Source organism: Zeugodacus cucurbitae, chromosome 5, assembly GCF_028554725.1.
Source record: "Zeugodacus cucurbitae isolate PBARC_wt_2022May chromosome 5, idZeuCucr1.2, whole genome shotgun sequence".
Classification (NCBI taxonomy): domain Eukaryota; kingdom Metazoa; phylum Arthropoda; class Insecta; order Diptera; family Tephritidae; genus Zeugodacus; species Zeugodacus cucurbitae.
In genome coordinates, this window is record NC_071670.1 from 54,297,569 (window position 1) to 54,314,324 (window position 16,756).

The 16,756-nt window shown below is 34.4% G+C and overlaps 1 protein-coding gene across 2 annotated transcripts in view; it reads left to right on the forward strand.

Moving 5' to 3' along the window:
• Positions 1-128: 128 nt before the first annotated feature.
• The window catches only part of LOC105208995 (protein vav), a 55,291-nt gene continuing 38,663 nt past the window's right edge, over positions 129-16,756 (forward strand). The window contains exon 1 of one of the 2 annotated variants that reach the window (XM_029038254.2): positions 129-1,412. In XM_029038254.2, the coding sequence (XP_028894087.1) occupies positions 1,113-1,412 (300 nt within the window). In that variant the 5' untranslated portion in view covers positions 129-1,112. The remainder of the gene's footprint in view (positions 1,413-16,756) is intronic. The other variant, XM_011179123.3, reaches the window with a different exon arrangement.

A 16,756-nucleotide genomic window follows, 5' to 3' on the forward strand; every position in this document is an offset into this window, starting at 1 on the left:
ATTTCAACAAATTCATAATAACTTTGGAAACAAAATAAATAAATAAACATTTCTAATTTACTATTAGCTTATTTTTCATTTTAGTACACGCAATTTTAAGTACATTTGCATGCTTGAGAAATGTGGCAACACCTGCTTACGGCTGCTGTCAAATTGTTTTGCTGATTGCACTGACAGGACGCAAGGAACTCGCTGTCGCTTTCAAAGGCAGTAGTTGTCGCCTTCCAAATCAGAGAACAAATAATTTTTCGTTGCGAACGGACAAGTGAAGTGGTTTTTAGTTTTAATCCGGAAAAACAAATGTTTGAATTCCAATAATAAACTTAAAGTTTGTGTAGCGAAAAATCTCTTCAATTATTGTTTGTGTACGCCTAGGAGCGTACGTTGTGTCAAAAAGTCACCGTCCTTGATTGCAAGTGCAAATAAAATTCAAAGGCCAAAAAGCTGCAGACACCAGTATCGGAATTGGCCGCCGTCAACATAGTAGCGGTGGTATTTGGAATTTTAGAATTTTTAACCAAAATCACAAAAACAAACAAGAAAATCTTCAAACCAGAGTAGCAACAATTGTGTGTGTGTCTATACTCGACATAGAATTTATTATTAATTAAATGAATTGTGGAAATGTGTATTATGTGTGATCGCGAGCAAATATTGTTATTGCTATAGAAAAATAGCCATAATTGTTTACGTGATGATTTGTTGAAAGAGTAGTCAAGACCGTGCAATAATTCCATAGTGTATAACCGCGTGTATTTTACTGCGTCCATACAGATGTAGATCAATGTGTGCGTACATCAATGTGTGTGTCTAAAATAAATGCATATGTGCTCATATGGCTGTCAATACTGGCGCGCTTAAAAGGCAAATAAGATTTGTGTCACTTTTCGTTGTGCGGTAAAAGCATTTTTCCATATATAAACTATATGTATAAACTACAACGCACAACTGTAAATAAATACTTAGCATATCTATAATCCCAACAATAATAAAAATAAAAATAAAAAAATAATTCATATATATTTATCAGCACTTCTCGAAGAAGTAAGTAGTGGCGGAGTGAGCAAGTTACATACAGTCCATTTTATCTGCATTCATACAACAGCAACAAGATGGCTTTGCCCAGCAACAATACTGGTAGCGGTAGTGGTAGTGGCGGTGTTTTGGGCGCAACCGGCGGCGGTAGTGCTGGTGGCGGTGTCGCCAATAATGATTTGTGGCGCGAGTGTGTTGCATGGTTAACGCGTTGCAAAATTATACCACCCGATCACAAAGCCAATTGGCCCGACTCAGAAATACGCGTCCTTGCCTTGACGCTGCGCGATGGTGTTTTACTCTGTAATTTGGTCATTTATTTGGATGCCAACAGCATGGATCCGCGCGATTTCAATCGCAAGCCACAAATGGCACAGGTGAGTAATACATTCTTTCTTACTTATTATTAGATTAAATATGTACTGTAGTCAATAGTAGAAATAGTAGAAAGTCTGTCATGCAAGGTCTTTCTTATTTTTCATTATTTGAAGTCACATGAACATACTTATATAAATGGCGCCAGCGTCCAGTCCAAGGCCAGACTTTCATTTTCCGACTGTTTACTTAACTTCCACAGTTATTTACATGCGTACATATGTATACGTGCTATATAAATATGTGTTTTAAGATAACCTTAAGAAAATAAATTATCTTCTTATATTTTTCCGCTCGTATGCATGATCTGGTTATTTCTGTGTCATCCAAAAACGGTGCTGTGTTGTTTATATAATATTTATAGCAGCGCTTGTACGCACATTTCGTATGTGTTTCTAATATTAGCTTATCTCCATACATATTCCCCATTCGGGTGTGCGGATATGGGTGCAGTAAGCGCAACTAAGTTATAATGGTAGGGTAGCTTATTAAATGACTGATAACAGGTAGACTAATCGGTTGACAACTCGCTTATTAACTGGTATCTCATCACTTTCGGATATTCATGATTTGTAATACATTTTTTCTAAAGGGTGATTTTTTAAGAGCTTGATAACTTTTAAAAAAAAAAAAACGCATAAAATTTGCAAAATCTCATCGGTTCTTTATTTGAAACGTTAGATTGGTTCATGACATTTACTTTTTGAAGATAATTTCATTTAAATGTTGACCGCGGCTGCGTCTTAGGTGGTCCATTCGGAAAGTCCAATTTTGGGCAACTTTTTCGAGCATTTCGGCCGGAATAGCCCGAATTTCTTCGGAAATGTTGTCTTCCAAAGCTGGAATAGTTGCTGGCTTATTTCTGTAGACTTTAGACTTGACGTAGCCCCACAAAAAATAGTCTAAAGGCGTTAAATCGCATGATCTTGGTGGCCAACTTACGGGTCCATTTCTTGAGATGAATTGTTCTCCGAAGTTTTCCCTCAAAATGGCCATAGAATCGCGAGCTGTGTGGCATGTAGCGCCATCTTGTTGAAACCACATGTCAACCAAGTTCAGTTCTTCCATTTTTGGCAACAAAAAGTTTGTTAGCATCGAACGATAGCGATCGCCATTCACCGTAACGTTGCGTCCAACAGCATCTTTGAAAAAATACGGTCCAATGATTCCACCAGCGTACAAACCACACCAAACAGTGCATTTTTCGGGATGCATGGGCAGTTCTTGAACGGCTTCTGGTTGCTCTTCACCCCAAATGCGGCAATTTTGCTTATTTACGTAGCCATTCAACCAGAAATGAGCCTCATCGCTGAACAAAATTTGTCGATAAAAAAGCGGATTTTCTGCCAACTCACACATTTCGAACCGAACACTGATTTTGGTAATAAAATTCAATGATTTGCAAGCGTTGCTCGTTAGTAAGTCTATTCATGATGAAATGTCAAAGCATACTGAGCATCTTTCTCTTTGACACCATGTCTGAAATCCCACGTGATCTGTCAAATACTAATGCATGAAAATCCTAACCTCAAAAAAATCACCCGTTATATACATATTTCGGCGTTCATATGTTTGTATGTATGTGTTTAAACAAATTTATTATGTGTTCTTATTTAAGATTATGTTCCCAGAAATTATTACCATTAAAATAAATGTTGTTGTTGTTGAAGTGGCATACAAAATTTCCAAATAATTCTGAGAAATGCTGCCGATTTGACAATCTCTGGGCAGATAAGAAGCCGGGTCCGTTTAATTTTTGATTCCTGATTTGACAGATCAGAAAACTGTGTACTTAATCGGAAGGTTTATCAGTCCAAAATTTTATTTTTCTGATGGTTTTCTGCTTTTACAACAACAACTTATCCTCAAAGAATAATATTTCGTTTGAAAACTATTTTTTTTTATTCCATATCACTTATATTACACAAAATTCATTTCGGACAGCATGGACACGTCTCATATGTCGCACTGATTACAAATGTCTCACTATCTTTTATTATTCAAAATAGCACATACAACAAAGCCTGCAATTTTGGTATCACTTTTGCTTGCAATTTGTTTTGTGCCATTTCATGCGAGAATTTCCATAAAAACCCAACAAAACAGCACGCAATCGCATAATAAATGCAGTGCCAACAGCAATTAGAAGAATACAAAACCTTCAGTTTGTTATCAACAGAGATTTGTATGCCTTTCACCATTTATATGCAAAATTAACTTCCTTCCGCTTATCAACAATGCGTTGCTACAGAGGCAGTTGCAGAGGCGGCATTATAATTGTTGTTATTATTCTTGTTAGCTACACAACAGGCATATCAAGACTACAGACAGACAGCATATAAGTTGACCAGTGTGTGTTGTTGTTGTTGTTGTGTATATTTGCTAGTTATAGTATATAGTCGCATATAATTGCTGTCACTACAGCTCGTGCTATTGTTATTATTATTATTGTTGTTGTCGGTGTGAAATATGACTTTCTATCATATTTCTTTTGTTATTTGTTGTATCAGTTTTTCCATGAAATAATTAAATAAAATATGGCAAAGCACACATGGAGCTGGCTATGGCTATTTGTGTGTAAGCTATATGTATACCGTTAGCTAAATGTTTGTTTGCGTGTATGGTATGCAGCCGTAAATTTGACTGTGTCTCGGAAAGTGAGCAAATCGTTTTTGGCTGGACTGAGACGAAAGAGAAGAAAAAAAATATTTTTTTGAAAAAGCGAAATAGTGAACGTAACAAACATAATTAAAATATAATTAAAGTAAACAAATTATATGAAGCTATGAAATTATATTATTAATTTAAAAATATAAAAAAAAAAACATTTTTAAAAATATTTTCCGTATAATGCAAAGGAAAAATTCAAAATCCATTAAATTTTTCACGTAATTTATAGATGTGGTTGTAAAAAAAAAAAGAAAAAACCCTTAGGAATTTAAAAAAAATGCTGTTTGGTTAGTTATAAATTGCGAAATTTTTGGTTTTCTATACCCGATAGTATTTAATCTGAGCAGATTTTTGATGAAATTCTCATTCATATGACACTTATGCTTAAAGCTTTTGACACACATTTTGAAAGTTTATTTATTATTTAATATTTTGTTTTATTTTTATACTCTCGCAACAAAAGTTGCTAAAGAGAGTATTATAGTTTTGTTCACATAACGGTTGTTTGTAACACCCAAAACTAAACGAGTTAGATATAGGGTTATATATACCAAAGTGATCAGGGTGAAGAGTGGAGTTCAAATCCGAATGTCTGTCTGTCCGTCCGTCCGTCTGTGCAAGCTGTAACTTGAGTAAAAATTAAGATATCTTGATGAAACAAGTTTCACTTACTACACTTATTTCTTGGCACCATAGGAAGGTTGCTTTCGAAAATGAGCAAAATCGGACCACTGCCACGCCCACAAAATGGCGAAAACCGAAAACACATAAAGTGCCATAACTAAGCCATAAATAAAGCTATGAAAATAAAATTTGGTATGAAGGATCTCACTATGAAGGGGCATATTTGGATGTAATTTTTGGGGGAAGTGGGCTTGGCCCCGCCCCCTACTAAGTTTTTTGTACATATCTCGCAAACCAATAGAGCTATATAAACCAAACTTTCTGCAGTCGTCTTTTTTAGCCACTTCCTAATACAGTCCAAAAATGAAAGAAATCGGATCATAACCACGCCCACCTCCCATATAAAAGTTAGGTTGAAAATTACTAAAAGTGCGTTACCCACTAACGAAAAACGTCAGAAACTTCACATAAGAAATGGCAGATGGAAGCTGCACTCAGATTATTTTACAAAATGGAAAATGGGCGTGGCATCGCTCACTTATGGGTCGAAAACCATATCTCAGGAACTACTCAACCGATTTCGATGAAACTTGGTTTGTAATAGTTTCCTTACATCCCAATGATATGTTGTGAAAATAGGCCAAATCGCTTCACAACCGCACCTACTTCCTATATACAAGAACTTTGAAGACTATCCGAATCGTTTACTTTACAATATATAAAGTAAGTACTGGTGAAGATATCGGTGCAGAACTTTGCACAAATACTATGTTAATGGTGTGGCAGCCCCATTCTAAAAATCGCCGAAATCGGACCATAGGTTTTTAAGGCCCCATATTTCGAACACGAGGGCCTCGGTGCTTCTAACCTAATATTATGGTTTCCAACTTTCAATGGACTTTATGCACTATATATGACGAATATGTGGGTCAAATTGTGTATTATATAATATAAATAAAGTTAAATAAATAAATTGAGAGAGTATAAAATGTTCGGTTACACCGGAACTTAGCCCTCCCTTACTTATTTTTTTTCTAATTTATTAATTTTACTTTAAAATATATTTTCTTTTACATTATTTTATTTTTATTTAATTTTATTTTATTTGTTTTTATTTATTTTTAATCATTTTTTATTTATTAAATTTATTTTTTTATTTATTTAAATTTCTTTAAAATTTTTTTGTGTTATCCTTAACTTTTTAATTAAATGGCAAAGTCTAAAGACAGTCAAATAAATATCGCACAAGCTTTAGTAAGAAAAAAATAGAGTTTCTAATCTCAGCTAAATTTTGAACCATTTTTCCTAAGCTTTGATCTGAATTTTCATAGAATATTCTCTGCATGAAAGCTAAAATGCATGTACGACCGCCCACATCCACACCCACACACAGTGTTTAATGTCATCCATCATACAGAATGTTTGGGTGGCAAACAAAAGCTTAGAGTCATAAATTCGACATTGAACCCAGGGGGCTTCACACATAATCAAGCACGCACAACGTAGGAAATACAAATTATACATGCAATATGACGCTACACTCCTACACAACATGTAGGGAATTATGAGCTTTTGATCAGCACAGGGTGCATTTTAGAGTATTAGTAAATTGTTGAGGCGAACGCTCGGCAATCGATGCAAGTAAATATACGGCTTAAAACCAGTGAATGTTTACTTGATCTTTTGTTGAGAAAATGATCAAAGAGATCGCAAGATCTTGGCTCAGCGATCACCTTACAATGCTGCGGCTCTTGCGTTCGAAATTTGTTCGTGCTGCAACTCAAAATGGTTGAAAAGATTGCACTCGATAGCAAATATCAGAGCTCAATGAGTTTTCCTGAAATACATTTTTCAAAAAATGTAGAAGGTCAAAAGAAAGGATAAATTGAGAAAATCGATGGTCTTTTTTCACAAATATTTTTTTCTTAAGTTCAATATTTCAAAAATTTCAATTTTCGTCAAAAATATTTTTTTTTCAACAAATTGTTTACCCTTTTCTGACAAGTTAACACACAATTTTACTGTCATCAAATTTATTAAAGTAATTTACACATTGTGTGCGTGTAAACACAAGTTGTTGGATTGGAATAGAATTTCTCACTTGCACACATTGGGCCATTAGAATTTCCATAAAAATAAAGAGTGTAATGCTGACCCATTATTATGAATACAAATTGCTTGCAAATCCGTACATATCAAATTATTAGTAGGGGTCGGTTTTTTTTTAAGAAAATATTTTTGCCGTCTCCTGAGAATTTAAGTTTTATTTAGAAAATACTTGTCGTGTTCTTTTTTCCTAATTTCTAATGTGTTTTACAATTTTAAGCCTGCCTTTTTTAATTTTTTCATCGCAAATCTTGTTTGTGACAAATTAAAAGTGCATTTGTGAAACATATTTTAATGAAAACAGCGCAAAAATTATTTTTTATTTAATAATTTCCAAAAAAGACAAAAAGTATTTTTGATAAATCAGAATTATTTTTTTGTATTTTTTTTTTTAAATATTTTTTTTATATTTTTTTTTATAATTATTTTTTTATGATTTTTTTTATAATTACCTTTTTACAATTATTTTTTTTATATTTTTTCTATTAATTATTTTTTTTTTAATATATATGTTTTTTAAATATTTCTTTTACTAATTATTTTTTTTATATTTTTTTATTAATTATTGTTTTTTTTTAAATATATATTGTTTTTTAATATTTTTTTTATTAATTATTTTTTTTTTTATATTTTTTTTTTTTAAATATTTTTTATTTAATTTCACTATTAAAAAAATTTCCTCAATATTTAATCTCCCCAAAAACCGATCTGACCTAGTAAATATATTTTGCACGCGCATATACGCACTTCCATAGCCATAGAAAACTACACGTATATATTCATGTCCAAGCGCTTGACTGAGTATACACATACATGTGATCAGTTTCAATGTACTCTCATATTTTCCGGCGAATTGGGGCTCTTTGGTAAGCGAATATGTTAATTAAAACGCAAAATGTTACCATTTTTGTGAAAATTTTTTTATTAACTGTACAATGTAGGTCATTAAGGGAGATTTCGGTTGAAAAATCCCCATTAAGCTGTCATTTTTCATTGGGCGTATATTTATTTGTTCACAGCTAACCTATGTGAAATTTCGTAGAACCATTTTTTATTTATGGTCGCTTTTGGGAATGCTCCTTCGGCTATATAAACCATTTTTGTGTTTCTATGAAAAAATAGACAGGTACTAGTAGTGTTAAAAAATAACTAAATTTTGTTACAAAAAAAAAAAAAAAAAAAAAAATTCCCGTTATTTTTTGAACACGTCTCGTACATATATCAGCTCCTTCGGCTATATAAACCATTTTTGTGTTTCTATGAAAAAATAGACAGGTACTAGTAGTGTTAAAAAATAACTAAATTTTGTTCAAAAAAAAAAAAAGAAAATTCCCGTTATTTTTTGAACACGTCTCGTACATGTATCATTGTTAATTTTCTCGACGACTGGGGAATTTGATATATGTAAATACTGATAAGCTTGCAATCATAACTGTTTATATCTTATATAGAATTCAACCTAACGTAATTATGCCTCTTTTTTTAAACATTTCTTGGAACTAAATCACTGTTATAACTGATTTCTAATGCAAATTTGAAACACTTTAACATCAATGAATATTAAAATATTTTTTATGCAAATATCCGTAAAATCAGTGTCTAACATGGCGACAGCCGAACTGCTTACTTTTATTCGCATTTTATGCGTAGGCTGCAAGGGCAGTCGTGGAAAGTGTCTACTAACAGTTTTTGACGACTTCAACTGCCAATAAGTTACGAAAAACATTTACTGTTTTCATTTCCTTTTGCCATTGTTCCGTAGTATCCGTGCCATACGTAATGTCCTTTCAATGGAGTGTCGATAAGTAATTTGTTGAATTTTCGTAAATATCTTCATTTGCGTCATAAAAACTAAATAACCGTAACTAAATGAAAAGATGAAGTGACGATAAGTTAAATGAAAAAGCGAAAAAATGTGCGTAAATGCGTCAAGTAATGAAGGAAGTGTGGAACTGGAGGTGGGTATGGGTATATAGATGGAGAGCAAAAACTTCATTACTACGTTGAATATTGTTTTCATGCATATTTGATGGCAAAAAGATGATGGTATTTTCTTCTTTTTTTTTTTGTTTTTTTCTCTTTTGTGATTTTAGCCATTTTTCCGCACCAAATGTGCCGAAAAAAGTAGACCTTCTGTGTTTTGCTTAGATTCGCATTTTTTTTTGTTGACGCTCATAAATGCCACACTTATTTCTTTGATGTTCTTTTGCCGCAAACGACATGTTGTTGGGAATATATGTATAATGCGAAAATATAAGAATGCGAGGTGTGTTCAAAAAATAACGGGAATTTTCGATTTTTGAAAAAATATTTATTCATTCTTTCGCATTAACGTTGTCGTCTTTAAAATAGTCCCCATTAGATATTATGAACTTATACCAATGCTTCTTCCAATTGTTTAAATACTTCTCAAACTAGATTGTTTGAATAACCTTCGGCTCTTTCAGCGATTTTTGGTCTGCTTGTTGGACGGCCCTTTAAGATTATATCTTAATTTTTGGAAATATGAAAAAGCCACACGAAGCCCAATTAGGCTGTCCAACTCCATTAAATTTGAATTTTACAATTCCCGTTATTTTTTGAACATACCTCGTATAAGTACAAACACACCTAAACCATCGCCTCAGCGCCAGGCAATTGTAATGTTGCTCATACGCCCCAGTACGCGGCGCTTTAAATTTGTTTAACACACGCAAAATGAGGGTTTTCACTGTTTTCATGTTGTTTTGTGTGCTTTTCTATTGTTTCCACTTGTTTCTCTGACATTAAAACTGTTCGCTGTTAACTTACCACCTAATTGTATTGCAAACTTTTTAATTAGTCCTTTTGTTGTGCGACAGTCAAGTCCGTAACACCAAAACATTATTGTTGTTGTTGTTGTTACCCACATACAAACCTCATTTATATTTTATTGTATTTTGTTAATTATGTAAAGAAATTCCGGTTGTAAACACGATCTGGGTCAGACAGACGCTATTATGCACACTCGTGCTCGCCGCTAACGCTTAACGGTATTAGCAACACATTGTGCCGCCATTTTTCAAAGGCAACATAGCTTAAGGGATTTTCTTTTGTTTTTCTTTTTTTCTCTAATATTTCCCTTTTTACCGTTGTGTGTGTGCTAATTAAAATATCAGTCGCGCTGTGGTTGTCAGTTGCAGTAGTTTATGATATCCTTTATACTCGACTACTCTGCCACTACCAGTTGGCTTACATACTTACAGCTGTTTACCTCTACATACTTGTGCCTCGTGTTGCCTTCATCATTGTGTGGCAACAAAACGCCAGTGAGTGTCTTCTTAATTAGCTCATTTAATTATGATTGATATGCTGGTTAACGTTAATGGCCATTTTTCTACTCCATATCAGGTTTTATGCTTGCTGCCGTTTGTCTACGGCGCATGTGTATCGGTTACATTAATTTCTATAATGCGAAATGAAAGCTTTAATTCTGTAGCCTTGTTTGCCACACAAGGTTATTTCATAAATTAATGTAAGGATTGTGTGGGTTGGCAAATTAAATGATATGTTTTTAATTAGTTCATGATAATTTCGTATTCATACTTTAATTGAATGATTGACATTCACTTTAAGCATAAATTGATAAAATAATGGTATTAAAAGATGGATTGACACCGCTTATGCGGTTATAGCCGTGTCCACAACAGCGCGCCACGCATCTCTCCTTTTGGCAGTTTGGCGCCAATTAGTAATACCAAGTGAAGTCAGGTCCTTCTCCAATTGGTCCTTCCATCGGAGTGGAGGTCTCCCTCTTCCTCGGCTTCCACCAGCGGGTACCGCATCGAAAACTATCAGAGCTGGGGCACTTTCGTGCATTCGAACAACATGACCTAGCCAGCGTAGTCGCTGTCTTTTCATTCCATCGTCTGCGGTATTCGCCGTTGCCAATGTTTAAGGGACCATAAATCTTGCGCAAAACCTTTCTCTCGAAAACTTCTAGTGCCGTCTCATCGGTTGTTGACATCGTCCACGCTTCTGCACCATAAAGGACGGGAATTATGAGTGACTTGTAGAGTTTAGTTTTTGTTCGTCGAGAGAGGACTTTACTTTTTCAATTGCCTACTCAGTCCGTAGTAGCACCTGTTGGCAAGAGTGATTCTATTGGAGATCCTAATATTTTTTTTGAAATCTTGCAAAGCGTCTTGATTCTTTTGAATTTTTCTATGGTTGAAATATTCTGTACAGGCTGATATTTTATGCTGAGCAGTGGGAATTGTCCCAAAAAAACCGCTTCAATTTTAAATTTATATCATATACCAAACGGGTCGGTATACATACTCTTCTTAAATGATATCGAGTTTTGGTCGATGAAATAGTAGTTTTAGAGCTGATGGTTACTACTGCTACGTACTACAGACCAGTTCTTCATTGAGTGCGTTAGTACTTTCAGTGATACTCTTTGAACAACAATAAAAACTGCTTTCTCTAAGCAAGGTTAATCTTGGCGCGATCATAGGTGTGAGTACTGGATATTGTCTGGCAGGAACGTTAAGGCTAGGGATCCTGGCAGACACAAGTTTTTTAAGCTATTTGGAGGAAGGCGAGGTGGAATCACCTTCTCCAATATCCAACTTTTCCCAGACTGAGATTGATAGGCCCACCTTTGGCGAACCCAACGAATTGGCTAGAACTGACATTCGCCGATTTAAGGAGTTCGTGACATATTCCAAGCGTTTCGCCAGAGCTCAAAACTGTTCAAGTGAGATCTTCTTGCATATGCTTAATAACCTAAACTAACCTAAATCTAAACAGTAAAGAATCCACGAATGACGCTATTTCGTTATTCACGTGATGTGTTCAAAAAATTACTGTAATTGTAAAATATCACGGGCTTGGAGATCTTTTTATACTCTCGCAACAAAAGTTGCTAAGAGAGTATTATTGTTTTGTTCACATAACGGTTGTTTGCAAGTCCTAAAACTAAACGAGTTAGATATAGTTGTATAGTACCAAAGTGATCAGGGTGACGAGTAAAGTTCAAATCCGGATAACTGTCTGTCCGTCCGTGCAAGCTGTAACTTGAGTAAAAATTGAGATATCTTAATGAAACTTGGAACAGGTGTTTGGCACCATAAGAAGGTTAAGTTCGAAGATGGGCGGAAAACACATAAAGAGCTATAACTAAGCCATAAATTAATCTATGAACTTAAAATTCGGTACAAACGAACTATGAACTACAAATTTGGTTCTAGGAAGGGGCATATTTGGATGTAATTTTTTTGGGAAAGTGGGCGTGGCCCCGCCCCATACTAAGTTTTTTCATATTCATATCTCGTAAACTACTAAAGCTATATCAACGAAACTTTCAACCACGCCTCTTCCCATATACCAGAACTTTGAAGCCAATCTGAATCATCTACTTTACAACATATAAAGGAAGCACCAGTGCAGATATCGGAATAGAACTTTGTACAAATACTGCATTTATAGTGTGCCATCGCTCTTTTAAAAATCTTCAAAATCGGACCATAAGTATTCAAGTCCTCATACATAGGGATGCAAACGATGTATCGATGTTTTTGAAACATCGATGTTTTCGTCAAAAAGCATCGATGTTAGCCATCGATGTCCCGAATCTAAAAACATCGATGCATCGATGTCACTTTCAACGATGTTTTATGTTGATGTTTTATATAAAAATTTGATTTCACACCTTCACACTTTTTCGGGTATTAACTCCATACGCTTTATTACATTGGAATTCGATTTTTGTAAAATACGGAGAATTCGTTAAGGGAATGTGCGCTTGGTTATTTTTATGATTTATTTATACAATTTAATTCTGGCGTAGGCTACTGCGTTAGATCAGAAATTCAAAATACTGCATTTTAAAGATGCTATTGCTAAAAGAAATACCTTTTTTTCATAAAAAAATCAAAGAATCGCCCCGATACAACGGAATCTTCGGATGAGTGTGAAACAGAATACTCGTTTGATATTTGGAACCAGAATAAACATTTGGTCCACCAAAAGGTGAAATATAAGCTGTCAAATTTATCTACAATTACAGGGACCGAAGGTTGAAGAGAAAGTGTATCTCGGCTGTTACCCCTACCAATCAGAAGCCAATAGAGTTTGGGTTGACATGAATACTGTGTTTCCGGAGTTGTATAAATAGGCTTATTAATATTTACACATTGTGGCCACTTCAGTGCCGAGTAAACGACCGTTTTCTAAACCCGGGGCAACTATCACGCAGAAGTAAAATCGAAAAAAATTCAGTGAAAAAACTTTCCATGTCCTTGTTTTCAAATTCTGTTATTTATTGAGAAAAAACTTTAACAGACACATAATGCTAAGTGAAATAAAATGTATCAACTTAAGACGTACTACATTTCCTTTATTTATGCTTCTTCTTCTGTATCCAAAAAAAATTTCAAAAATAGATCGATGTTTCGATGTATCGATGTTTCAATGGCCGATGTTTTTGATTTCGATGGGTTTTGAAGAAACATCGATACATCGAACCATCGATGTTTCATTTCACGATGTTTGCATCCCTACTCATACATCGAAAATGAGGAGCTTCGAGCTTCGAGCATCGAATAAATTTTTTAACGAAAATATAGGTGAATCTCTCAGATATTTTGAATAAATTCAGAGGGAATATTTTTCTTCTAATATAATGTCTCCGTGTCTAAAATACGTGAAATCGGGTCATAACTTCAACTAACTCCCATATACTTAATATTAGGATTTGCAGACTTTCAATGGACTTTATACCATATACATATATGCCGAATATGTGGGTAAAATTTTTTGTTATCTTAATTAAATTAAATAAATAAATTGCGAGAGTATAAAATGTTCGGTTACACCCGAACTTAGCCCTTTCTTACTTGTTTCTTTATGTTAATATACTTTCCCTAAAGTACGATAAAATCAGATGTGTTCTTTACTTTGTCCGTAGAAGTCGAAGTTAGACAGGTTTTCATAAGCTTGGCGATTTTCGTTTGTTAAAAGCTCACACTTCGTTGCTTGTTCGTGAATTATTGGCCGAAAAAAATACTGTAACTATGCTCCATCTATATTCTACAGATATAGCTCAGTGTTATTTTTTTCCTATTTCCAAAAGTAAAAAGAATCTTATAGGTCCGTCTTACAAATACTCGTGGTTATGTATCAACCCTAATACTTCCTGTTTTTGCCATCAATTTCATGTCAGTTTTATTAGTTTTTTTGTTTTTATTCTCATTCATAATTCTTCCTTGCATTCCGACTCTCTCTGCACACTTTTTATGCAGTCTTTAATGATTTTTTATGCTCTGAAGTTCAGAAAAAAGTTCGAAGCTTAAATGAGATCATATTTTTTGCACGCACTTTCTCCCCTTCTTCTACTTGTATGTGTGAGTGCATCATTAATTAGCATTTTATCCCGTTTTATGTATGTATGGTTAATACTTTTCTGCATTATTCAAATTCCGTAATAAATTAAAAAAAAGCTATAAAATAATAAATAATAATTTTTGAGGTTATGTTCAACGTTTTTTCTCTTTGCTTTTCTGACAGTTGCAAATGAACGCGCACTGTACATGACATAAAATTTTGAATTCCAAAGAAATAGTACACTATCGCATTTATTAAAATTTCAACAACAAATTGTCAAAAAAAAACTTGTATTTGGAAAACACAAAATTTTGTACAAATAAAGTGTTTCGGTTGTGAAACGTGCTTTTTGGCAACATTCATTTAATTCTATTAATGCCTTTGTATACATATCAAAACATATGTTTCTACAGCCGACAGCTACAAATTTAATAGTTCTCTTTGTTGGTGTTTGTTTGATAGAACCGTTAAATTATTTTAATTAGTTCCAAACTGGTTCGCTTATGTCATACTTTCATCCAAAAGTATTTGCTTTATATCATTATTGAATTAAAATGCTGAGTCCATTGAAGTCATTTAATTGCTTTTAAATGAAATTATAAAATTTTCAAACAAATCACACTCTTTCTCCAGCATGCGTTAACAGTGAGAGCGAATATTTTGAATATTTCAGTTATGTATGTATGTGATTGGCGTTGCAACCGTTTAGCCGGTTATAGCCGAATCGACGATAGTGCGCCACCTGTCTCTCTCCTTCGCAGTTCGGCGCCAGTTGGAGATCCCAAGTGTAACCAGGTCGCTCTCCACCTGGTCCCTCCAACGGAGTGGAGGCCTTCCCCTTCCTCGGCTTCCTCCGGCGGGTACTGCATCGAACACTTTCAGGGCTGGAGTGTTTTCGTCCATTCGGACAACATGACCTAGCCAGCGTAGCCGCTGTCTTTTTATTCGCTGAACTATGTCAATGTCGTCGTATAACTCGTACAGCTCATCGTTCCATCGTCTGCGGTATTCGCCGTTGCCAATGTTCTGAGGACCATAAATCTTGCGCAAAATTTTCCTCTCGAAAACTCCTAGTGTCGTCTCATCTGATGTTGACATCGTCCAAGCTTCTGCACCGTAAAGCAGGACGGGAATGATAAGCGACTTGTAGAGCTTGATTTTGGTTCGTCGAGAGAGGACTTTACTGTTCAATTGCCTACTCAGTCCAAAGTAGCACCTGTTGGCAAGAGTTATTCTGCGCTGGATATTTCAGTTATACTTCATACTATTTAGTCATTCTATCAAAAATGTGTAGCTATTAAAAAAATCTTTCGAGAATTTTGAATTCCACTTCATGATAGTCAAATATTTGAGTCACCACGTTCATATAAAGCTTACAAAGAATGCTGCTCGATCAGCTATATACATATGCATATGACTTATTTGAACTTGAAATCATAACTGGCTACTCGATAAAATATAATATATGTGTGCCTTCCACTGTGATGGACCTAGATGGTTGTACTCGTAGGTCTAATTGAGAAATTTGAGTATAATTTTACAGCGATGTTGAATATTTTAGATGTGAGTAAACCTCATTTTCACTCAAAGGTATGACTAATACACAATATTACCCATATGTCCACATCCAGCATACAGTCCACCGGAAGTTTGAAAATCCGTATATCACGTATATGGGGACGTATATAATTTCTTTAGAATATCTGAGAGTTTCTTTAAAAATACTAGCCATAAGCACTGAGGTACTCATGTTCGATATCTGGGACCTTGAAAAGTTATAGTTAGATTTCGGCGATCCTTAGATGACCTATATCACACTAGAAATTCGGTATTTGTGCAAAGTACTTTGATCTACACCGACTACTTTTAATAAATTAAAATTTTTACTGTTTTTTAATTTAGTTTGTCGAATTCACTACCCTTTTTTATCAAAGATCTCCAAACTAAGTCTGTCATAAAACACTCGTAATTTTCTAGTAGCCAAGTCATTACTCGTACTAGTGCAGTAGCGTTAAATTTTTATTACGCTGTTGCCCATAAAGTTTTAAATATTTGTAAAATTTGATTTGAATTGAATTTTTATTGAGACATTCATTCATTTTATTGCGAAATTCAGTGAGCTTGACTTTAAATGCTGGTTTGTGGTGTAATATCACCGGAAATTAATTTGCATTTTAAATAGTTCGACAACTCACCATACACATAAATTTCAGTGTGTAGAGGTACAATGGTATGTCCTCTATTTTCAAGAACCTTGTTCTTACATTCTTTCGTAGAAAATTTTCTAATCAAATACTTTTGCAAAAAGTTTTTTAATTCACCGCAGTACTTCGGAGACTGCATCAGAGAATCAATACCTTTTCTTTTTAATACGTTTCACGTCTTTCGCCTGCATTTTCATGGTTACTCACTGCAGTGGGAAATCATATAGTACATTGTGCTCTCGGTGAACTTAGGCGGAACTAGTTTATATTGGTACAGTACCAGTCAGTATCAGCTGATCAACATAGTGGAGCTTATTAAATGATGATTCGGTGATTTAAATCTAGAACTATGACTGTAAAACCTTGTAACCTTGATAGTATTCTAAATTAAAGCC